Source organism: Equus przewalskii, chromosome 6 (genome assembly GCF_037783145.1).
Source record: "Equus przewalskii isolate Varuska chromosome 6, EquPr2, whole genome shotgun sequence".
NCBI classification, from domain to species: Eukaryota; Metazoa; Chordata; class Mammalia; order Perissodactyla; family Equidae; genus Equus; species Equus przewalskii.
In genome coordinates, this window is record NC_091836.1 from 21,034,231 (window position 1) to 21,059,917 (window position 25,687).

At 37.4% G+C, this 25,687-nt stretch overlaps 1 protein-coding gene across 1 annotated transcript in view; it reads left to right on the forward strand.

Moving 5' to 3' along the window:
- Positions 1-24,072, forward strand: part of DLAT (dihydrolipoamide S-acetyltransferase) — a 41,192-nt gene extending 17,120 nt beyond the window's left edge. The window contains exons 11-14 of the mRNA XM_070624870.1: positions 16,951-17,066; positions 20,758-20,920; positions 21,472-21,608; positions 22,196-24,072. Coding sequence (XP_070480971.1) covers positions 16,951-17,066; positions 20,758-20,920; positions 21,472-21,608; positions 22,196-22,325 — 546 coding nt within the window. The 3' untranslated portion in view covers positions 22,326-24,072. The remainder of the gene's footprint in view (positions 1-16,950; positions 17,067-20,757; positions 20,921-21,471; positions 21,609-22,195) is intronic.
- Positions 24,073-25,687: the final 1,615 nt, after the last annotated feature.

Sequence of the window (25,687 nt, forward strand, 5' to 3'; positions counted from 1 at the left end):
CTGCTTTAGGAGTATGTTCCCTCTGCATGGACTATTTTTCCTCTAGTATCTATCCGGCTTCCTCCTTCACCTCCTTAAGGTTTTGACTCAATATCACCTTCTCTGGTCTTCCCTGGTCACCTTATGCTAAAATTAAGGAAAGAGGAGTGGAGTGAGTGGTGGGGTCTCTGTTTAGTTCTTTTTCCCTACTTTATTTTTCTGCTCAACACTTAACACTATTTGCCATACTATATGTTTTAGTTATTTATTATCTATCCATCCCCTTTAGAATATAGGCTCCCTGAGAAGAATTTTTACCCATTTTTTTCACTGTTTTATATCTAGAGCTTTAGAGTTATATGCCCAGCACAGAGTAGACTCTCAAATATTAATGAATGAATGAAGCATCAGTAGAACTTTGCAACTGACTACAGGGTTAAAGATCATGGCATACTTTTATTGTCAAAATATTAAAGCTATTTTATAATAAATTTGTTTGGAAATTAGGCATGGAAGTTTTATGTGCAATGTATTATTTTATTCATTTATTTAAAACAGTTTATTCTGATATAATTCACATACTGTACCATTTACCCATTTAAAGTTTATAATTCAGTGGTTTTTAGTATATTCTGAGTTGTGTGACCATCACCACAATAAATTTTAAAACATTTTCATCACCGTAAAATGAAACCATGCACCCCTTAGCCATAACCCCTACCCCAATCCTCTCATCCTTCCCAGCCCTAGCCAACCACTAATCTACTTTCTGTCTTATAGGTTTGCCTTTTCTAGATATTTCCTATGGGGATAGAGATTTCATTGAATCTGTAGATCCATGTGGGGAGTATTGCCATTTTAACAAAATTAAGTGTTCCCACTCCATGAACATGGGATATCTTTCCATTTATTTAGGTCTTCTTTAATTTCTTTCAACAATTTTTATAGAGTATAAGTTTTTGCTCTTTTAAATTTATTCCTAGGTATTTTATTCTTTTTGATACTATTGTAAATTTCGTTTTCAGATTGTTCATTGCCATTGTGTAGAAACAGTTTATTTTTGTATTTTGATTTTATATCCTGCAACCTTGTTTTTTGTGTGTTCCTTAGAATTTTCTCTATACAAAATCATGTCATCTTCAAATAGAGGAAGTTTTGCTTTTTCCTTTCCAGTCTGGATGCCTTTTATTTCCTTTTCTTTCCTAACTTGTCTGGCTAACACATCTATGACAATGTTGAATTGAATTGGCAAGAGTGGACATCTTTGTCTTGATCTTAGGGGGAAATAGGTCTTTCATCACTGAAGTATGATGATGATTTGGAGTTTTTATATGTCTATTTTATCAGCAGGGTGAGGAAGTTCCCTTCTATTCATAGTTTGTTGAGTATTTTTATCAAAAGGGGTGTTGAATTTTGTCAAATATCCTTTTTCTGTGTCTATTGAGATGGTCATGTGGTTTTTGTCCTATATTCCATTAGGATATTATTACATTAATTGCTTTTTAGATGTTTACCATTCTTAGGACAAATCCCATTTGGTCATGATGAATAATCCTTTTCATATATTGCTAGATTTGGTTTTCTAGAATATTTTTGAGGATTTTGCGTCTATATCTGTAAGAAATATTAACCTGTAGTTTTCAAAAAAAATTTTTTTAATTGATTTTTTTATTGCAGTCTTACTGGCTTATAACATTGTGTAAATTTCAGATGTACATTATTATATTTCAGTTTCTGTATAGACCACGTGTTCACCACCAATAGTCTAGTTTTTGTCCATCATCATACATATATGCCCCTTTATCCCTTTCACCCTCTCCCCACCTCCTTCTCCTCTGATAACCATTACTCTGTTCTCCTTATCTGTGGGTTTATCTTCCACATATGAGTGAAATCATAGAGTATTTGTCTTTCTCTGGCTTATTTCACTTAGCATAATACCCTCAAGGTCCACCCATGTTGTCGCAAATGACGTGATTTTGTCTTTTTTTATGGCTGAGTAGTAGACCATTGTGTATATGTACACAGCATCTTTTTTATCCATTCATCCGTTGATGGGCACTTGGGTTGCTTCCACTTACTGGGTATTATAAACAATGCTGTGATGAACATGGGGATGCGTAAATCTCTTTGATTTGCTGATTTCAAGTTCTTTGGATAGATACCCAGTAGTGGGATAGCTGGGTCATGTGGTATTTCTATTTTTAATTTTTTGAGAAATCTCCATACTCTTTTCCATAGTGGCCACACCAGTTTGCATTCCCACCAGCAGTGTATGAGGGTTCCCTTTTCTTCACATCCTCCCCAACACTTGTTATTTCTTGTTTTGTTAAATATAGCCATCTGACGGGTATGAGGTGATATCTCATTGTAGTTTTGATTTGCATGTCCCTAATAATTAGTGATGTTGATCATCTTTTTTTTTTTGAGAAAGATTAGCCCTGAGTTAACTGTTGCCAATCCTCCTCTTTTTTTTTTATTGAGTTATTGATAGGTTACAATCTTGTGAAATTTCAGTTGTACATTAATGTTTGTCAGTCATGTTGTAGGTGCACCACTTCACCCTTTGTGCCCACCCCCCACCCCACCTTTCCCCTGGTATCCACTAAACTGTTCTTAGTCCATAATTTTAAATTCCTCATATGAGTGGAGTCATACACAGATTATCCTTCTCTCGCTGGCTTATTTCACTTAACATAATTCTCTCAAGGTCCATCCATGTTACTGCAAATAGAATGGTTTTGTTCTGTTTTGCAGCTGAGTAGTATTCCATTGTATATATGTACCACATCTTCTTTATCCATTCGTCTGTTGCTGGACACTTAGGTTGCTCCACGTCTTGGCTATTGTAAACAGTGCTGCAATAAACATTGGGGTGCACAGGACTTTTGGGATTGCTGACTTCAAGCTCTTTGGCTAAATACCCAGTAGTGGGATGGCTGGATCATAGGGTAGTTCTATTTTTAATTTTTTGAGGAATCTCCATGCTGTTTTCCATAGTGGCTGCACCAGTTTGCATTCCCACCAGCAGTGTATGAGGGTTCCTTTTTCTCCACAATCTCTCCAACATTTGTTGCTATTAGTTTTAGATATTTTTGTCATTCTAACGGGTGTAAGGTGATATCTCAGTGTAGTTTTGATTTGCATTTCCCTGATGATCAGTGATGATGAGCATCTTTTCATGTGTCTATTGGCCATCAGTATATCTTCCTTGGAGAAATGTCTGTTCATGTCTCCAGCCCATTTTTTGATTGGGTTGTTTGATGTTTTGTTGTTGAGTTGCGAGAGTTCTTTATATATTATGGATATTAAGCCTTTGTCAGATATATGACTTGCAAATATTTTTTCCCAGTTAGTGGGTTGTTTTTTTGTTTCAGTCCTGTTTTAATTTGCCTTGAAGAAGCTCTTTAATCTGATGAAGTCCCATTTGTTTATTCTTTCTATTGTTTCCCTTCTCTGAGAAGGCATGGTGTCCAAAAAGATCCGTTTAATACTGATGTCAAAGAATGTACGGCCTACGTTTTCTTCCGGAAGCCTTATGGTTTCAGGTCTCACCTTTAGGTCTTTGATCCATTTTGAGTTTATTTTGGTGAATAGTGAAAAAGAATGGTCAATTTTCATTCTTTTACCTGTGGCTTTCCAGTTTTCCCAGCACCATTTGTTGAAAAGACTTTCTTTTCTCCATTGTATGCCCTCAGCTCCTTTGTCAAAGATAAGCTGTCCATAGATGTGTGGTTTTATTTCTGGGCTTTCAATTTTGTTCCATTGATCTGTGCACCTGTTTTTGTACCAGTACCATGCTGTTTTGATTACTGTAGCTTTGTAGTATGTTTTCCCGGTTTGTTCTTTTTTCTCAGGATTGCTTTAGAAATTCGGGGTCTTTTGTTGCCCCATATGAATTTTAGGATTCTTTGTTCTAATTCTGTAAAGAATGTCCTTGGGATTCTGATTGGGATGGCGTTGAATCTGTAGATTGCTTTAGGTAGAACGGACATTTTAACTATGTTTATTCTTCCAATCCATGTACATGGAATGTCTTTCCATCTCCTTATGTCATCATCCAATTCTCTCAGAAAGGCCTTGTAATTTTCATTATATAGGTCCTTCACTTCCTTAGTTAAATTTACCCCAAGGTATTTTATTCTTTTTGTTGCGATTGTGAATGGTATTGTATTCTTGAGTTCTTTTTCTGTTGATTCATTACTTGAGTATAGAAATGCTACTGATTTATGCAAATTGATTTTATACCCTGCAACTTTGCTGTAGTTGTTGATTACTTCTAACAGTTTTCCAATGGTTTCTTTGGGATTTTCTATATATAAGATCATGTCGTCTGCAAACAGCGAGAGTTTCACTTCTTCCCTCCCTATTTGGATTCCTTTTATTCCTTTTTCTTGCCTGATTGCTCTGGCCAGGACCTCCAGTACTATGTTAAATAAGAGTGGTGATAGAGGGCATCCTTGTCTCGTTCCTGTTTTCAGGGGGATGGCGTTCAGTTTTTGCCCATTGAGTATGATGTTGGCTATGGGTTTGTCGTATATGGCCTTTATTATGTTGAGGTAGTTTCCTTCTATGCCCATTTTGTTCAGAGTTTTTATCATAAATGGCTGTTGGATCTTGTCAAATACCTTCTCTGCATCTATTGAGATGATCATGTGGTTTTTATTCCTCAGTTTGTTGATGTGGTGTATCACGTTGATTGATTTGCAGATGTTGAACCATCCCTGTGTCCCTGGTATGAATCCCACCTGATCCTGATGTATGATTCTTTTGATGAATTGCTGAATTCTGGTTGCCAAAATTTTGTTTAGAATTTTTGCATCTATGTTCATCAGCGATATTGGCCTGTAGTTCTCTTTTTTCGTGGTGTCCTGTATCAGGTTTTGGTATCAGCGTGATGTTGGCCTCATAGAATGTGTTAGGAAGTGTTCCATCTTCCCTAATTTTTTGGAATAGCTTGAAAAGGATAGGTATTAAATCCTCTCTGAAAGTTTGGTAGAATTCCCCAGGAAAGCCATCTGGTCCTGGGATTTTATTCTTTGGGATGTTTTTGATTGCTGTTTCAATCTCTTTCCTTGTGATTGGTCTGTTCAAATTGTCTGCCTCTTCTTGAGTGAGCTTTGGGAGATTGTAGGAGTCCAAGAATTTATACATTTCCTCTAGGTTATCCATTCTGTTGGTATATAGTTTTTTGTAGTATTCTCTTATAATCTGTTGTATTTCTGCAGAGTGTGTTGTTATTTCTCCTCACTCATTTCTGATTTTGTTTATTTGAGCTTTCTCCCTTTTTGCTTTGTAAGTCTGGCTAGTGGTTTGTCAATTTTATTTATCTTCTAAAAAAACCAGCTCTTTGTCTCATTGATCCTTTCTACTGCCTTTTTCATTTCAATAGTATTTATTTCTGCTCTGATTTTTATTATTTCTCTCCTTCTGCTGACTTTGGGCTTCATTTGTTCTTTTTTCTCTAGTTCAGTTAGATGTGCTTTAAGGTTGCTTATTTTGGATTTTTCTTGTTTGTTAAGATGTGCCTGTATTGCGATGAATTTTCCTCTTAATACAGCTTTTGCTGTATCCCATATGAGTTGGTATGGCATGCTATCATTTTCATTTGTTTCCAGGTATTTTTTTATTTCTTCTTTAATTTCTTCAGTGATCTGTTGCTTGTTCAGTAGTGTGTTGTTTAGTCTCCACATCTTTGTGCCTTTCTCAGCTTTTTTCTTGTAATTAATTTCTAGCCTTATAGCACTATGATCTGAGAAGATGCTTGTTATTATTTCCATTTATTTTAAATTTGTAGAGGCTTGCCTTGTTTCCCAACTTATGGTCTATCCTAGAGAATGTTCCATGTGCACTTGAGAAGAATGTGTATTCAGCTCTTTCAGGGTGGAGTGATCTATATATGTCTGTTAAGTCCAATTGTTTTAGCTTTTCATTCAGCTCCACTATTTTCTTGTTGATTTTCTGTCTGGATGATCTGTCCATTGATGTGAGTGGGGTGTTGAGGTCCCCTACTATTATTGTGTTGTTTTTAACATCTTCCTTTAGGTCTGTTAATAGTTGCTTTATGAATCTTGGTGCTCCTGTGTTGGGTGCATAGATATTTATAAGCATTATTTCTTCTTGATGAAGTGTCCCTTTGATCATTATATATTGTCCCTCTGTGTCTCTCTTTACCTGTCTTATTTTGAAATCCACTTGGTCTGATATGAGAATTGCAACACCTACCTTTTTTTCTTTGCTATTTGCTTGAAGTATTGTCCTCCACCCCTTCACCCTGAGTCTGTGTTTGTCCTTGGGGCTGAGGTGTGTTTCCTGGAGGCAACAAATTGTTGGATCGTGTTCTTTAATCCGTTTTGCCACTCTGTGTCTTTTTATTGGAGAGTTCAATCCGTTCACATTGAGAGTGATTATTGATGCATGTGGACTTAATGCTGTTAATCTGTCACTCATTATCTTGTTTGCCTGTGTTTCTTTTCCTGTTTGCTTTAGACTACCCATTTAATACTGCAATTTCTTATGCTGGGTTTCTTAGATTTTTCCTTATTTATGATTTGTGACTCTGTTCTGTACTTTATTTTAGTGTCTATCTTGAAGTTTGTATTTAGAATCTCCTGTATAATATAGTCTATTCTCTGGTGGTCTCTTACCTACTTGACCAATACTGATTTAGACCCTTTGCTCTTCCCCTCCTAAATAATTATTTTCATTTTTTATTCCAACTTGTCTTATTAATTTGTAGTAGAGTGCTAAGATCATCCTTGTTTTGGTAGTTTCCTTACCTTTACTCTAATGCTATAATTGAATATTTGCTATCCTGTTCTGGTTCTATCCATCGGTCTCCCTAGTCTGTGGATTGTGTCCCCTTTCTCCCTTTTTCTTTTTTCAGGTATGAGAGCCTTCTTGAGGATTTCTTGTAATGGAGGGCTTTTAGTTACAAATTCCCTTAACTTTTGTTTGTCTGGAAAAGATTTAATTTCTCCCTCATATCTGAAGGAAATTCTTGCTGGATAGAGTATTCTTGGCTGAAGATTTTTATCCTTTAAAGCTTTGAATATATCACTCCATTCTCTCCTAGCTTGTAGGGTTTCTGTAGAGAAATCCGCTGACAGTCTGATAGGGGCTCCTTTATAGGTTATTCTCTTTTTGTTTCCTTACTTCCCTGATATTCTCTTCTTATCTTTCCTATCTGCCAACTTTACTACTATGTGCCTTGCAGTAGGTCTTTTTACATTGACAAATCTAGGAGATCTAAAACCCTCCTCTACACACATTTCTCCGTCGATCCCTAGATTTGGGAAGTTCTCTTCAATAATTTCGTTAGGCACACTTTCTGCTCCATTTTCCTTTTCCACATTCTCGGGAATTCCTATGATCCTTATGTTCTTACTCTTCATTGAATCCATTATCTCTCAGAGATTTTCCTCATTTTTTTTAATTCGTAGTTCTCTTTCTTCCTCTTCCTCTGTCTGGCGCCATTCAGCCTGTCTATCTTTGATTATGCTAATTTTCTCCTCTATGTTGTCTACACGGGCATTCAGGGAATCTGTATTCTGTTTTATCTGGTCCATTGTGTTTTTCATCTCAAGTAATTCTGTTTGATTCTTCTTTATGATTTCAGTCTCTTTTGTGAAGTAACTCCAGAACTCGGCTTGTTTCTCTTTCTCTCTACTTCATTGAGTTTTTTGATTATAGCTGCTCTGAATTCATTATCACTTAGTTTACCTAATTCCAAGTCCTCAGGACTTAATTCTCTGTTTTTATTGTTTTCCTTCTGGTCTGGGGCTTTTATCAATTGCTGGATGGTAGAGGAGCGGTTTTTTCCCATGGTGGTAGAATTCAGTTGCAGTTACAGACTGTCGCCACTAGATGGGGGTCAAGAGCCGCGTGTTATGAGCTCTCTGCCTTGGGGCAAGACGGCTGCGCCCACTGGCTTTGCCAGCAGGGGGGAGGGGCTGTTACTCACTCGCACCGGTCTGGGTTCAGATCAGTTCTGTTCTCTGGTCTCCCAAGGCCCTTGATTTATGGGGTCCCCAGGGACGGAAGCTTTCCCCCCGTCAGCGGGTCTCCACTGAATCAGCGGATGATCCCCCAGTCGCGCGGCCCCTCCCCCGCTCCTTCCCGACCCGTGCCACAGTTGCAGACTCTAGGGGAGGGAGCGATGTTCTCTCCTACCGTTCCAGCGCCTCCGAAGGTGCAAGCAAGGTTATGATCTCCGCCTTCTTGGTATTGTAGGTCTCTAACGAGCTGGCGTTATGTTTATCCTCTGAAATTCAGTTCTTCCAATCTTTTGTTCTATTTTGGAGGGGAGAGAATCCCGGGTCAGCTCACCCTGCCATTTTGCTCTGCCCCCTCTCCCCAATCCTCCTCTTTTTGCTGAGGAAGACTGGCTCTGAGCTAACATCCATGCCCATCTTCCACTACTTTATATGTGGGATGCTTGCCACAGCATGGCGTGCCAAGCGGTGCCATGTCTGCACCTGGGATCCAAACCAGCGAACCCCAGGCCGCCGAAGCGGAACCTGCACACTTAACTACTGTGCCACCAAGCCGGCCCCTGTTGATCATCTTTTCATTTGTCTATTGGCCATCTAGATATCTTCTTTGGAGAAATGTCTGTTCATATCCTCTGCCCATTTTTTGATCAGGTGGTTCATTTTTTTGTTGTTGAGTTGTATGAGTGCTTTTTGGAAATTAACCCTTTGTCAGCTATGTGATTTGCAAATATTTTCTCCCAGTTGGTGGGTTGTCTTTTTGTTTTGTTGATGGTTTCCTTTGCTGTGCAGAGGCTTTTTAATCCGATGGCCTATTTGTTTTTCTTTTGTTTCTCTTGCCTGAGTAGGCATGGTATTTAGAAAGATACTGCTAAGACTGATGTGTACCCCCTTTATTTTCTTCTAAATGTTATATGGTTTCAGGTCTTACATTCAATTCTTTAATTCATTTTGAGTTCATTTTTGGGTATGGTGTAAGACAATGGTCTACTTCCATTCTTTTGCATGTGGCTGCCCAGTTTTCCCAACAGCACTTCTTGAAGAGACTTTCCTTTCTCCATTGTACATTATTGACTCTTTTGCCAAAGATTAGCTGTCCATAGATGTGTGGTTTCATTTTTGGGCTCTCAATTCTTTTCCATTGATCTGTGTGTGTGTGTTTTTCTGCCAGTACCATGCTGTTTTGATTACCATTGCTATGTAGTATGATTTGAATTCAGGGAGTGTGATACCTCCAACTTTGTTCTTTTTTCTCAGGATTGTTTTCGCTATTCACAATCTTCTGTTGTTCCATATAAATTTTAGGATTCTTTATTCTCTTTCTGCGAAGAATGTCATTGGGATTCTGGTTGAGATTGCATTGAATCTGTAGGTTGCTTTAGGTGCTATGGATATTTTAACTATGTTTATTCTTCCAGTTCGTGAGCATGGAATATCTTGCCATTTCTTTATGTCTTCTTTGGTTTCTTTCAATAATGTCTTATAGTTTTCAGTGTTTAGGTGTTTTACCTCCTTGATTAAACTTATTCCTAGGTATTTTATTCTTTCTGTTGTGATTGTAAATGGGATTGTGTTCTTGACTTCTCTTTCTGCCAGTTCATTATCAATGTATAGAAATGCAACTGATTTTTTTTATTGAGTTCATAATAGTTTACAACATTGTGAGATTTCACTTGTATATTATTGTTTCTCCGTCACCATATAAGTGCTCCCCTTCACCCTTTCTGCCCAACCCCCCACGCTCCTTCCCCCTGGTAACCACTAAACTATTCTCTTTGTCCGTGTGTTTATCTTCCACATATGAGTGAAATCATACAGTGTTTGTCTTTCTCTAGCTTATTTCATTTAATATAATACCCTCCAGATCCATCCATGTTGTTGTGAATGGGATGGTTTTATCCTTTTTTATGGCTGAGTGGTATTCCATTGTATACATATACCACATCTTTATCCAGTTTGGTCGATGGGCACTTGGGTTGCTTCCAAATCTTGGCTATTGTGAATAATGCTGCAATGAACATAGGGGTGCCCAAGTCACTTTGAATTTTTGATTTCAAGTTCTTTGGATAGATACCTAGTGGTGGGATACCTGAGTCTTATGGTATTTCTATTTTTAGTTTTTTGAGAAATCTCCATACTATTTTCCATAGTGGCTGCACCAGTTTGTATTCCCACCAGAAGCATATGAGGGTTCCCTTTTCTCCACAACCTCTTCATTTGTTATTTTTTGTCTTAGTGATTATAGCCATTTTAATGGGTATGAGGTGATATCTTATTGTAGTTTTGATTTGCATTTCCCTGATGATTAGTGATGTTGAACAACTTTTCATGTGCCTATTGGCCATCTATATATCTTCTTTAGAGAAATGTCTGTTCGTATCCTCTGCCCATGTTTTGATTGGGTTGTTTGTTTTTTTGTTGTTCAGTTGTGTGAATTCTTTATATATTATGGAGATTAACCCCTTGTCAGATAAATGGTTTGCAAATATTTTCTCCCACTTGGTGGTTGTCTTTGTTTTGATCCTGTTTCCTTTGCCTTGCAGAAGCTCTTCAGTCTGATGAAATCCCACTTGTTTATTTTTTCTTTTGTTTCCCTTGTCTGAGAAGACATGGTATTCAAAAAGACCCTTTTAAGATCAAAGTCAGAGAGTGTACTACCTGTATTTTCTTCCAGAAGTTTTATGGTTTCAGGTCTTACCTTCAAGTCTTTGATCCATTTTGAGTTTATCTTTGTGTATGGCATAGGATAATGGTCTACTTTTTGTGTGTGGCTGTCCAGTTTTCCCGACACCATTTATTGAAGAGATTATCTTTTCTCCATTGTATGTTCTTAGCACCTTTGTCAAAAGATTAGCTGTCCATAGATGTGTGGTTTTATTTCTGGGCTTTCAGTTCTGTTCCATTGATGTGTGTGCCTGTTTGTGTACCAGCACCATGCTGTTTTGATTCCTATAGCTTTGTAGTACATTTTGAAGTCAGGGATTGTGATGCCTCCAGCTTTGTTCTTTTTTCTCAGGATTGCTTTAGCTGTTCAGGGTCTTTCGTTACCCCATATGAATTTTAGGATTCTTTGTTCTAGTTCCATGAAGAATGTCATTGGGATTCTGATCGGGATTGCATTGAATCTGTAGATTGCTATAGGTAGTATGGACATTTTAACTATGTTTATTCTTCCGATCCATGTTCATGGAATATCTTTCCGTTTCTTCATGTCCTCATCAATTTCTTTCAGTGATGTCCTATAGTTTTCATTGTGTAGGTCTTTCACCTCCTTTTTTTTTTTTTTTTTAAGATTGGCACCTGAGCTAACAACTGTTTCCAATCTTTTTTTTTTTTTAATTCTTCTCCCCAAAGACCCCCAGTACATAGGTGTAGATTCTGGGGAAATCCTGGGCTGCTGAAGTGGAGCATGCAAACTTAACCACTTGGCCACGTGCTGGTCCCTCTTTCATCTCCTTGGTTAAATGTATTCCTAGATATTTTATTCTTTTTGTTGAGGTTGTAAGTGGGATTGTATTCTTGAGTTCTCTTTCTGTTAGTTTGTTATTAGAGTATAGAAATGCAACTGATTTTTGTAAGTTGATTTTGTACCCTGCAACTTTGCTGTAGTTGTTGATTATTTCTAATAGTTTTCCAGTGGATTCTTCAGGGTTTTCTATTTATACAATCATGTTGCCTGGGGCTGGCCCCGTGCCCAAGTGGTTAAGTTTGCACGCTCTGCTGCAGGCAGCCCAGTGTTTGGTCGGTTTGAATCCTGAGTGCAGACATGGCACTGCTCGTCAAGCTACGCTGAGGCAGCATCCCACATACCACAGCTAGAGGGACCCACAACTAAGAATATACAACTGTGTACTGGGGGACTTTGGGGATAAAAAGGAAAAAAATAAAAATCTTTATTAAAAAAAAGTCATGTTGCCTGCAAGCAGCCAGAGTTTTACTTCTTCGTTTCCTATTTGGATTCCTTTTATTCCTTTTTCTTGCTTAATTGCTCTGGCCAAAACCTCCTGTACAGTGTTGAATAAGAGTGGTGGTAGTGGGCATCCTTGTCCTGTTCCTGTTCTTGGAGGGATGGCGTTCAGTTTTTCCCCATTAAGTATGATGTTGGCTGTGGGTTTGTCATATATGACATTTATTATGTTGAGGTACTTGCATTCTATCCCCATTTTGTTAAGAGTTTTTATCATAAATGGATGTTGGATCTTGTCAGATGTTTTCTCTGTATCTATTGAGATGATCTTGTGGTTTTTATCCCTAATTTTGTTAATGTGGTGTATCACATTGATTTGCGGATGTTGAACCATCCCTATGTCCCTGGTATATATCCCACTTGATCACGGTCTATGATCATTTTGATGTATTGCTGTATCTGGTTTGCCAATATTTTGTTGAGGATTTTTGCATCTATGTTCATCAGCCATATTGGCCTGTAGTTTTCCTTTCTTATGTTGTCCTTGTCAGGCTTTGGTATCAAGGTGATGTTGGTCTCATAGAATGTGTTAGGAAGTGTTGTGTCTTACCTAATTTTTTGGAATAGTTTGAGAAGGATAGGTATTAAAATCATCTTTGACTGTTTAGTAGAGTTCTCCAGGGAAGCTCTCTGGTCCTGGACTTTTATTTTTTAGGATGTTTTTGGTTACAGTTTCAGTCTCTTTACTTGTGATTTGTTTATTCAGATTATCTATTTCTTATTGGTTCAGCTTTGGGAGGTTGTAAGAGTCTAAGAATTTATCCATTTCTTCTAGATTGTCCATTTTGTTGACATATAGCTTTTCTTAGTATCCTCTTATAATCTTTTGTATTTCTTTGGTATCCATTGTAATTTCTCTTCTTTCATTTCTAATTTTATTTATTTGAGCTTTCTCTCTTACCTTGTGCCTTTTAGTCTGGCTAAGGGTTTGTCAATTTTGTTTATCTTCTCAAAGAACCAGCTCTTTGTTTCATTGATCCTTTCTGCTGTCTTTTTTGTTTCAATTGCATTTATTTCTGTTCTGATTTTTATTATTTCTCTCCTGCTGACTTTGGGTTTTGTTTATTCTTCTTTTTCTAATTCTGTTAGGTGTACTGTGAGATTGCTTATTTGGGATTTTTCTTGTTTGTTAAGGTGAACCTGTATTGTGATGAATTTTCCTCTTAGGACTGCTTTTGCTGCATCCTATATGAGTTGGTATGGTATGTTTTTATTTTCATTTTTCTCCAAATATTTTTTGATTTCTCCTTTAATTTCTTCAATGGTCCATTGGTGTTCAGTAGCATGTTTTTTAGTCTCCACATTTTTGTCCCTTTCTCAGCTTTTTTCTTATAGTTAATTTGTAGTTTCATAGCGTTATAGTTGGAAAAGATGCTTGATGTGATTTCAGTCTTCTTAAATTTATTGAGGCTTGCTTTGTTTCCCAACATATCGTCTGTCCTTGAGAATGTTCCATGTGCACTTGAGAAGAATGTGTAATCTGCTGGTTTTGGATGGCGTGTTCTATATATATCTATATTAAGTTCCTTTGGCCTAGTTTTTCATTTAATTCCACTGTTTCCTTATTGACTTTCTATCTGGATGATCTATCCGTTGATGTGAGTGGAGTGTTGAGATCCCCTACCATTATTGTGTTGTTGTTAATGTCTCCTTTTGGATTTGTTAATAGTTGCTTGATGTACTTTGGTGCTCCTGTGTTGGGTTCATAGATATTTATAAGTGTTATATCTTCTTGGTGGAGTGTTCCTTTGATCATTATATACTGTCCCTGTTCGTCTCTCTTCCTGTCTTATCTTGGTCTACTTTGTCTGCTAGAAGTATTGCACCACCTGCTTTCCTTTGTTTGCCATTAGCTTAGAGTATGTCTTCCATCCCTTCCCTCTGAGCCTGTGTTTGTCATTGGAGCTGAGGTGTGTTTCCTGGAGGCAGCATGTTGTTGGGTCCTGTTCTTTAATCCATGTCGCCACTCTATGTCTTTGTATTGGAGAATTCAACCCATTTACATTTAGAGTGATTGTTGATATATCAGGGCTTCATGCTGCCATTTTATCACTTGTTTTCTGGTTCTCTTGCATTTCCTTTGTCACTCATCTTGTGTGTTTTGGACTACCAGTTCAGTTGGGTAGTTTTTTATGCTGGCTTTCTTAGTTTTCTCCTTATTTATTATTTGCCTCTCGTTCTGCTTTTTTGTTTAGTGGTTACCATGAGGTTTGTATACAAAATCTCCTAGATCAGATAGTCCATTTTCTGATGACCTCTTATCTCCTTAGACTAAGCTGACTCAATCACCTTCCTCTTCCCCTCCTAAGTTTTTTTTTTTTTTTTTTTGAGGAAGATTAGCCCTGAGCTAACTGCTGCCAATCCTCCTCTTTTTGCTGAGGAAGACTGGCCCTAAGCTAACATCCATGCCCATCTTCCTCTACTTTATATGTGGGATGCCTACCACAGCATGGCTTGCCAAGCAGTGCCATGTCCGGACCCAGGATCCGAAACAGCAAACCCTAGGCCACCAAAGCAGAACGTGTGCACTTAAATGCTGTGCCACTGGGCTGACCCCAGCCTAAGTTGTTTTTGTCTCATCTTATTCCATCTTGTGTTGTGAGTTTGTGTTTAAAATTACAAGATTATCTTAGTTTTTGTTCTTTTCCTTCCCTTTACCTTTAATATTTTACTTGAGTGTTTGCTAACTTGTTCTGATGGATAGCTGCAATTTTCTGATCTTGTGTGCCTATTTATCTCCTTACTCAGGGCTCTGTAACCCCTTCTCTTCTTTTCAGGTATGAGGGCCTTCTTGAGGATTTCTTGTAGTGGGTTAGGGTCTTGTGGAAAGTTTTTATTTCTCCATCATATGTGAAGGATATTTTTGGTAGATAGAGTATTTTTGGCTGAAAGTTTCTATCTTTCAAAGATTTGAGTATATCATTCCACTCTCTCCTAGCTTGTAATGTTTCTGCTGAGAAATCTGCTGAAAGCCTGATAGGATTTCCTTTGTCCTTTGTGCATCATTTTCTTCTGCCTTGCTGCTCTTAGTATTTTTTCTTTGTCATTGACTTTTGCCAGCTTTGCTAGTATTTCCCTTGCAGTAGGAGATCTGTTGGCCTCTTTCACGTGGATTTCCATCTCTTTCCCCTGGTTTGGGAAGTTCTCCACTATTATTTCTTTGAACAAGTTTTCTGCACCATTCTCCTCTTCTCCCTCTTGAATACCTATAATCCTTATGTTACATTTCCTAAGTGAGTCAGATATTTCTTGGAGACTTTCTTCATTTCTTTTTAGTCTTAGTTCTCTCCATCTGGAGCGTTTCTAGATTCTGTCCTCAATATTGCTGATTCGTTCCTCCATGATATCAGGTCTCTTGTTCAGGGAATCCATGTTCTGCTTTGTCTCATCCATTGTTTTTGTCATCTCCAATATTTCTAGTTTGTTGTTCTTTATAGTTTGAACTCTTTTGTGGAGTAGCTCCTGAATTTGTTGAACTATCTGCATTCTCTTTTAACTCATTGAGTTTTTTAATGATAGCTATTTTGAATTCTCTGTCATTTAGTTTATAGATTTTTGTGTCTTTAGGGTTGATTTCTGGGCAGTTATCATTTTCCTTCTGGTCTGGAGATTTAATATATCTTTTCATACTGCTAGATGGCATGGATATGTGCTTCCACATTGTGGTAGTATTTCATTGTCACTTCCGCCTTTTGCCACTGGGTTGGAGTCAAGAACTGCGTATTTGGAGCCTGCTGCAATCTGTAGGACAGCTCCCAGGTGCTGGGGCGCTTTCTTTCTTCTGTGCAGTCTTAGGGCTTCTTGCTCTGCCCTTGATATCTGCTCTCCTGGAGCACTGGCTTGATGAAGACACCCCTACAATAGCTAGTCACCTCTGTGTGGGGCTTTCCCCTGGGCTGAGAGGCACCTCAGAGATCTATGGTGTTCCTGCGGAGGGCCACCGCTCTCTCCCCCCTTTTCTTGTGGAGCCACGTGGAGTCACTGAGTTGCTTCCCTTCAAGCAGAAAGAGAAGCTTTCTCTTACCTTGTATCACTTCCTTGGGGGTGGTGCTCCAGCACCTCCACCTTCCAATGTGTGTGGCTGTGTGGGTCTCTCAGACACCTTTTGTGTTGTGTGGATGTCCTCTGTTGGAATATGAATGTCCTTTTCGTTGTATCTTAGAGAGGAGAGTTTATGGGGAGAGCTCACTCTGCCATGATGCTGACATCACTCCTTGAAATGCAACTGATTTTTGCATGTTGATTTGTAGGGGTTTTTTTCTTGTTTTCAATCGAGATATCTTGGTCTACTTTTGGTATCAGGCCAATACTGGCCTTATAGAATGAGTGAGAAAGTGTTCTGTCCTCCACTATTTTTTAGAAGAGTGTGTGAAGAATTGATTGTAATTCTTTAAATATTTCATAGAATTCACCAGGGAAGCCATTTGGGTCTAGGCTTTCAAATGTGGCTTTTCCAGTTTTTTAATTACCAATTCAGTGTCTTTACTAGTTATAAATCCATTCAGTGGTTCTGTTTATTTTTGATTCAATTTTGGTAGTTTCTATCTTTCTAGGAATTTGTCTATTTCACCCAGGTTATCTAATTTGTTAGTATATGTTTGTTCATAGTATTACCTGTAATCCTTTTTAATTCTGTAAGGTAGATAGTAATGTCCCCTACTTCGTTTCTGATTTTAGGAATTTGAATCTTCTTTTTCTTTGTCACTCTACCTAAATGTTTGGCATTTTGTTGTTCTTTTCAAAGAACCAACTTGGTTTTGTTGAGATAAATGAAAAGGACGGCATAACATACCATAACTTATGGGATGCAGCTAAAGCAGTGCTTAGCAGAAAGCTTAACAGCTGCAAAGGCCTAAATTTAAAAAGATGAAAGAACCAACTTTTGGTTTTATTTCATCCTTTCCACCTCAGAACATTTGTATGTGTGTGTCCTCCCCTAACCCCCTGAGATTATATAGTTTCAGTCTTTGGGAAGAGAATTTAAGAAACTACAATGGTTTCTTATCTTTGCAGATGTTAGAAGGAAGAAGCAAAATTTCCGTCAATGATTTCATCATAAAAGCTTCAGCTTTAGCATGTTTAAAAGTTCCTGAAGCAAATTCTTCTTGGCTGGACACAGTTATAAGACAGTAAGTATAACACTAGTAGGGAAGGTATATATTCATCAGCAGTTTTCTTGCATTATATATGACTAGGAGTATAGGAGGTAAGGAAAAATGGAATACAGAGTGGAACGTGAGTTCTGTAGGTAAAACAGTTTGAAAACAATATAAAACTATTTATGAGATAGTGCTAAATTTAGTTAGTAAAGACTACAAATTCTTTATATGAGTTTAGCAAAGGGAGATAACTGTACAGATATGTATAATTAAGTTGATGATGACTCTCACAAAGCTGGCTTGAAATGGGTTTTGTTCACCTTTTAGTTCTGCTGAACTTGAGGGGTGGGAGCAAAATTGAAAACAGAACCAAAATCCAGTATTTGTTAATATTATGGTGGCGTGTGACCGGCATGGTGCTCAGTGTCTTCCACATTTGTCTCATTTAATCCTATGACCACCTTATGAGTTAGGTGCTTTCACGTCCATTTTCTAGATGAAGAAACTGAGGCTCAGTGAGTTAAGTAACTTTCCCTGAGTTAATAGGTTAGTAAGTAGCAGGATTGTGATTGGAACCAGGATTCTGATTCCTAAGCCTAGGCTTTTTCTACTGTGTAGGCTCTTGTATTATTATTAACTTAGTTTTTATTAAAAGAATAGTATATACTTTAGAATATTGCTCCATGGTTTACAGTGACCAACTTGACCTGTAATCTGAGCTCTACTCCCAAGATGCAAACACAACTTTTAAACTATTATTTCTTCTGATATTTACCTTCATATTTCTAAATAACATTTTTCTGTTGCCTTGTATGAATTTTTCATGTTTTACTTCACCAACTGACTTATTGTTAAAGATTAAGATTTAGCTGTGTTGTGTTCTTCTTACATGTGTGTGTATGTGTGTGTGCGCACACACACACATACACACCATCATCCTACCAAGTTGATATAGCACAAATTTTGAATAAATCAGTATTCAGTGTTAATATTTTTATTCCAATGAAAATATTGTTGATGACTAAGATATGTAAATACCATGAATACTCACCTAACTGATATTAATGATTGCCTATGAGGGAGCTAGTTTTCTCTGTACTTATCATGAATTTTTCTGAAACTCCCCAAGAGAACTTTAAACCATTTTGCAGTCTTGTCACACATACCAGGTAATCTGCTGATTCTTTTTCCTTGGTGGCTCCAGGCACTCTTTGGCTTGTGACTGCATAGCTCCAACCTCTCCTTCCATCTTCACATGGCCTTCTTTGTGGCTGTGTCTTCTCTTCTATCTTTTATAAGGACTCTTGGCATTGGATTTATGGCCCACCCAGATAGTCCAGGATGATCTCATCTCAAGATCCTAATTATACCTGTGAAGACCATTTTACTAAATGAGGTCACATTGATAGATTCTGGGATTAAAACATAGACTTATCTTTTAGAGGGCTGTTGTGAACATTTGCATACAATTCTCTGTGTTGACATGTTGTCATTTCTCAGTCGGATTCCTTCGAGTGGAGTTGCTGGGTCATAGGGTAAATATATGTTTAACTTTTTAAGAATATCTGAAGAAACACTACTTAGATGAAAGGATCAAGGTTGCAAAGCAAGTTCTATGAATTAGTCATTAATTCTTACTAAATGCCCTTCATTCATTTGTTCATACAGCCATTCAACAAATATTTGTTGAACATGTACTGTTTGCTGGATTCGGTGGTGAACAAGATAGGAAACACCATCTGTACTCTCTTATGAGGAAGATCTTTAGATAATATTGTAATAACAAGATAATTTTACTAAGAAAGAAGTTATTTGCCATGTGGTACCTTAACCAGAGCACAGCTGTGGTAGCTGCTAAGGGTCACACACTTTTGCTAGAGCAGGTCCCTATGTTTGCAAGTGACAAAAGCCGGCTCCATCAGGCCAGCTTGGGCACATTGAGGGATTTGGTAGCTGTAATCTTCTAAAGCTTGTGCCTAGAATGAGCTGGAGTTCTTCCTTCTTGTGAAGTTTTAACTTTTTCTCGATTGCAGAACACTTTAGCAGGGGCCCTTAAGGAGGTGTGGATATAATTCAGGAGTTTGGCAACTTGGATGAGGAAAAAAATCATTCTTTTCCACTAACCTGCAACTGAAATCTAGCTTTTCCTCCTATTATAAATGTAGAGAATAAAAGAGGTATTAACAGGGGCTGGCCCCGTGGCCGAGTGGTTAAGTCTGTGTGCTCCGCTGCAGGCGGCCCAGTGTTTCATTGGTTCGAATCCTGGGCACGGACATGGCACTGCTCATCAAACCACGCTGAGGCAGCGTCCCACATGCTACAACTAGAAGGGACCACAACGAAGAATATACAACTATGTACTGGGGGGCTTTGGGGAGAAAAAGGAAAAAATAAAATCTTTAAAAAAAAAAAAAAAGAGGTATTAACAGTACTTGTGCTGGTAACCAGTAACATTATTTTGATATCACATTGTGGTTGTTGCACATGTCTCAAAATATTGTTTTACTGGGGCCGGCCCCGTGGCCGAGTGGTTAAGTTCGTGCGCTCTGCTTTGGTGGCCCCAGGGTTTCGCTGGTTTGGATCCTGGGCACGGACATGACACCATTCATTAGGCCGTGCTGAGGTGGCGTCCCACATGCCACAACTAGAAGGACCCACAACTAAAATATACAACTATGTACTGGGGGAATTTGGGGAGAAAAAGCAGAAGAAAACAAAAAAGAAGATTGGCAGTAGTTGTTAGCTCAGGTGCCAATGTTTAAAAAAAATATATATTGTTTTACTTATCATCACTTCAAAATCATAGCTATTATTAGACCTGCTGCAAGATCTTGTTATTAATACAGAAGCACATATATCACACTTTTGTTTTTTGAATAGTTTGATATCTGACTTTCAGTGTAGTTTTTTGATTTTCTGGTAATTTGAGCATTTTATTTTCTGTGTTAAAAAAAATGTATTCTGAGAAGGAACTCCAGTGCAAAGGTGCCCTGGTGTAGAAAAAGATTAGGAATCCTACTTTTTTTTTTTTTAAGATTTTATTTTATTTTTTTTTCCTTTTTCTCCCCAAAGACCCCTGGTACATAGTTGTATATTTTTAGTTGTGGGTCCTTCTAGTTGTGGCATGTGGGACGCTGCCTCAGCATGGCCTGATGAGCGGGGTCATGTCTGTGCCCAGGATTGGAACCAGTGAAACCTTGGCCCGCCGCAGCAGAGTGCACGAACTTAACCACTCAGCCACCAGGCTGGCCGTAGGAATCCTACTTTTATATTCTGAGACATGACCACCCTACATCCTTAGCTCTCCTGTTTCTCCCAGAATGCAGTTCCTTCCCTTCACTCTTCCTTTCATCTGCTCAAGCTCTGCTTGCAGACTCAACTGCAGCCAAACACTTCATCTCACAATCCAAGGAGTTCTCTTTAATTCTCACTGAATGCTCTGAGCCTTTTGTCCCCACCTACACATGTGTTAGTCAAGGCAGAGGAGGCAGGGAATTAGAGAGTGCATGTGAAACCAACCTACTAACACATTTCTCATTCATTTAAAAAAGTGCAGACCAAGGAGAGGGCACAGCAAAATGTAAAAACAGGAAAGATATCTCTCTGGCTGAGCAGTACACAAACTGAAGTAAATATCAATATTCTTGCTTAACCTGACACATAAGCTCCTAATAAACATTGTTGATAATTATTGAGATCTCTTTTTTTTCTTTTTAAATAGAAATCATGTTGTTGATATCAGCGTTGCAGTCAGTACTCCTGCAGGACTCATCACACCTATTGTATTTAATGCACATATAAAAGGACTGGAAACCATTGCTAATGATGTTGTTTCCTTAGCAACCAAAGCACGAGAGGGTAAACTACAGCCACACGAATTCCAGGTAAGGTATTATTTATTAACCTTCTGAATGTTAAGAATTGTGTTGTTTTTAAGGTCACCATTATGCTTTTAATGGATTTACACCTTTTGATTCTACCTTGTATTCTCACTGACACAAGGTCCTGAAAATAAAAATTGAGTAGCCTGTCAAAAGCTGAAAATAGGATGTTTTCCAACTAATGTGCCACACAATTGACTTTTATTCAAATTGTAAATGTTATATATTTTCAGTAAAGTGTATTCCATTCAGGCCTTTTTTTTTCTTTCAGTTTTACTAATGTATAATTAGCAAATAGGAATTGTGCATATTTAAGGTGTACAACTTGACATTTTGATATATGTATACATTGTGAAATGATCACAGTCAAGCTAATTAACGTATCCATCACTTCATATTCCATTTTCCTTTCCTTTCTTTCTCTCTGTCTTATGGCAGTTCAGAGGCCTTCTTAGAGTAAAAGATTATCTTAAAGTCTTTCACAAACAGTTGTCATTTTTTCTTATTTATGTTGACGAGCAATTAACATGATCTGTTTTTAATCTCTTTTCAAGGGTGGCACTTTTACAATCTCCAATTTAGGAATGTTTGGAATTAAGAACTTCTCTGCTATTATTAACCCACCTCAAGCATGTATTCTGGCAGTTGGTGCTTCAGAGGATAGACTGCTTCCAGCTGATAATGAAAAAGGGTGAGTGCCAAAATGGAGAGGGAGTTGTAAGCTCATTTTCATTACATTACACCTGTTCTTGAGTCTCAGTTTTACAGTTATTGGCATGGCATATTGAAGCTTCAGGCAGAGTCAGACATAAGTATAGAATGAAGTTTCTCAGGGCAGCATCTCTTATTTTACTAAATGTAGTTAATCCTATTTGAGATGGGAGACCTTATTTACTGTAAGTCAGGGGTCAGTATACTTTTTATTAAAGAGCCAGATAGTTAATATTTTAGGCTTTTCAGATCATGTGGTCTCTGTTGCAGTTATCTGCCATTATAGTATGAAAGCAAGCATAGGGAATACATAAATGAATCCTAATTAACCTGCATTTGGTGAGATTTGGCCTGTGGGCTGTAGTTTGCTGACCCACGCTCCAGATGGCTGTTTGGTCTATTTCTTCAAGCTATTAATATGAGCTAGAGGTATACAGGACATGAAGACTTGGTAGAGAATGGTGATACCTGGTTGGGATTAAGAGTAGGAGTTGGCAGTTGGGCTGGTTACTGGCAGATCTAGTGATTGCTTTCAGAATACCTAATAATGTTTTTATCTTTTTCTAGATTTGATGTGGCTAGCATGATGTCTGTTACACTCAGTTGTGATCATCGGGTTGTGGATGGAGCAGTTGGAGCCCAATGGCTTGCTGAGTTTAGAAAGTACCTTGAAAAACCTATCACTATGTTGTTATAATTAACCCAAGAATTTCTAGACTCTCCCAGGTCACACTGGTTCATTCTTATCAAGATATAAATATGTTATTAAACAGGTATTCTTTTTATTTTAAAGTTAACCAGTTATTTTTGAGTCTGTCTGGATAAGTTATTTGTAATGTGCATTACTGAATTTTTTTAAATGCCAATTACACTCAAATATTGTGCACATTTAATAAACACCAGATTTTAAGCTGTGTACTCCTAGTCAAGGGACATGTGGCCTAGCCCTTTGGTGATAAGTACTTCCACTGGGAAATATAGAAGTAGAATTGTGGTTCCCTATTGAGACAGGTTCGAAAAGTAACCTGGATGAAACCTTGAGGTTTTGAAATTTAATTGCCTCACATCTTTTGCTTAGATTTGAGGGAAAGAGAAGTCAGGAAAATTAGTTCTCTTGGAAAAGAGAATTCTCTTTGAATTGAAGCTTGATTTTGGAATTTAACCCTAATTTAAATTTTTCTGTTACATGATCTTGGTTTATCAGGGATAGGAAGGGTAGAGAACTTAAAGGAAAATAAGTGAAATTTTAAAAGTCACCATTTTCTTAGACCTCTTAAATCAACTGTTCTTTATTTTTCTATGAATCCTGAAATGGTTGTTTTCCCCTCTTGAGATGAAGATATAAATATAAACCAGCTACTTGGTATAAGTGAGAATTTGTATGGGTAGTTATGTAAACAATTTAAATGTATAATTCTGAGAGCAGAATTCCACAGTTATCTCCAAATAAAAGAATATGCTTATAGAATTTAACTGAGAGAAGTTGTGAAAGTAGAATTTTTCCTCCAAGATTAACTGGTGGTTACTTGCAAATGAACTTAATTACCAGAATTTATTACTCAAATAACTTTGGCAAACTGTGTCAAGTAACTATGGAATAAGTGTACATATGTAAAATATGATTTCTAGTGAGGTATGTGCCAAAGTCCATTTATCACCAAGTCCTGTCTGAAAAGAAGAGGGGGAGAGATACACTGGTGAACAGTTTGGAGTGCTAAAAGATCATGGCCAAAACAAAGTGGTCATGTCTACTTGGATAAAGGAAAAAATATTAAATGTGTACAAAAAAAGTGTTCTGTGTTTTTCCACCCCAGTGTTGTCTCATGTAAAATAAGAAAGTCCTAAAATCCTATTGCAGAGAAAAAATTATTTAGGTTGCATGCTTCCTTATCAGCCTAAATATTTTTTTCTATTTTGTTACAATTTGCCTTTCTTCTGTGGCGAGGAAGGAGGAGGTGATATTTAGGATAATAAAAATGAATTGGGAACATTATTACAATTCCAGACTTTCTATTGAATTGATATGTTTCAATAAATACTTGGAATTGTTTATGACTATTTAAAATAAATCTGACCAGTGCTTCCTTGTATATGTACTACGTGGACTATCCCCTGAAATTTAGGTCTTTCAGTGTTGAATCTTTTATTATTACATGGTGCACAAGTGACACTCCGTATATTCCGCAAACATCCTTGCTGTATTATTATGAAGACAATTCAATACATTAATCTGATTTTTCAGTATTTAGTAATTTTAGCTTGAATTGAAGATTATGCAGAAGGAACAAGCTTATCACAGGGGACCATCGTCAATATGAGCCACATCTGGTTCAAATACATGAAACTTCAAAAACAATTCATTCTTTGCTAATGCTTATGGCTCTGTTGTTCCCTTGATAGAAAAATAAAAACTCCTTCTAATAAAAATTGTTCTGAGTTAAAAATCTGAGCTATAATTTAAATCTGGATTCATTCTATTTCTCTTACCAGAACTGAAAGAAAAAAAGTTAGAAGTAGTGTTTTTTGGTTCAAATTAGATTGTTTAAAAATTAAACTATATAGGCTGGCCCTGTGGCCGAGTGGTTAAGTTCATGCGCTCCACTTCTGTGGCCCAGGGTTTCGCCGGTTTGGATCCTGGGTGCGGACATGGCTCTGCTCATCAAGCCATGCTGAGGTGCATCCCACATAGCACAGCCAGAGGCACTCATGGCGAGGATATACAACTATGTACTGGGGGGCTTTGGGGAGAAGAAGAAAAAAAAGAAAAAGAAGATTGGCAACAAAGGTTAGCTCAGGTGCCAATATTAAAAAAAAAAAATTTTAACTGTATATTTCTAATGTGTCTTGCCTAATTTTTGATCTTTTGGTAATTGTTTTTCCCATTAAATGATTAAGACCAGGGACAGCTATGTACATATAAGCTCTTGATACATTTTGGTTTTCTAGAATTGGTAAAATAAGGACTGAGTTTAGGAGGATAGTTTAAGCTCAAGGAGTTACTGAAGCACCTCGTGTTGGGGTGTAGCTCTGTTAGATATTTAACTCCAGTCCTGAGTGAGTGAAGATATGATGTCCCAAGGCATGGTTACAAGAGGAGTTGACCAACGCGAGATGACAGGAATGTGTTGCAAGGAATACTCATTACCTAGTAATGCACAAGCCCTGGAATACATGGGAATATAATCACTGCCGATAATCCCTCTAAAACCAAGTTTGTAGAAAAATCTCCCTAAATCAAAGATAATTAATGTCCATCTCAAATAATTTCCAATTTTGAGGAAAAAACTTGATACAATTCAAATTTACTCCACAGTTCATTAGTTAATGCTCTTGGGCAAAGTTTTGCTTTTTGTAGGGAGGGTGAGATATGTTTTTATGAATATAAAATCCATTGAAACAATATGTGACATGTTTTGCAAAATCGGTTGTCAATTTAACATTTTAACTTTAAGCGTTGTTAGATCTTGATACACACTTTAGTAATGAGTGTACAGGCACATAGCTGCTGACACAAGTAACACCTAAGTGCTGTGACTGCACGAGTAGATGATTCAGTTAGTTCTGCGTGGGGAGGTATGGGAGTTTCTAGGAATGTGATTTGACAGCGATTTTGTAGAAGGAAAGAGGAAAGCATTCCAAGTTTTCTGAGGGATGAGAATATAATAGGTTTGTTAATTTTAGGACGTTATACACTTGTGGAAAACTTTGATGATGTACTATTCTATTGCTAGGAGAATTCAGATCCAGGCCAGGTTTAAGAAAATTATATTTGTTTTTAAATGTCATATATTAGTTATTTCTATTACACATACAACATTAGTTTCTAAAGTTAAAAAGCTTTAAAATTAAGAAGGACCTCATTTAAAGACCTTATGTTGAACTAGAAACCAATAATTACAAGGAAGCTGTTTTGTATCTAGAAAAGACAATTAAGGGATGTTTAAAGTTTGAAATGAACCTTGCTTACTTGTGATATAAATTGGAAAGTTGATAGCTTGGTATTGAACAACCGTTTGACAACTTAGATGTATAGGAGTTGAAAAGTACATTACTTCTGCA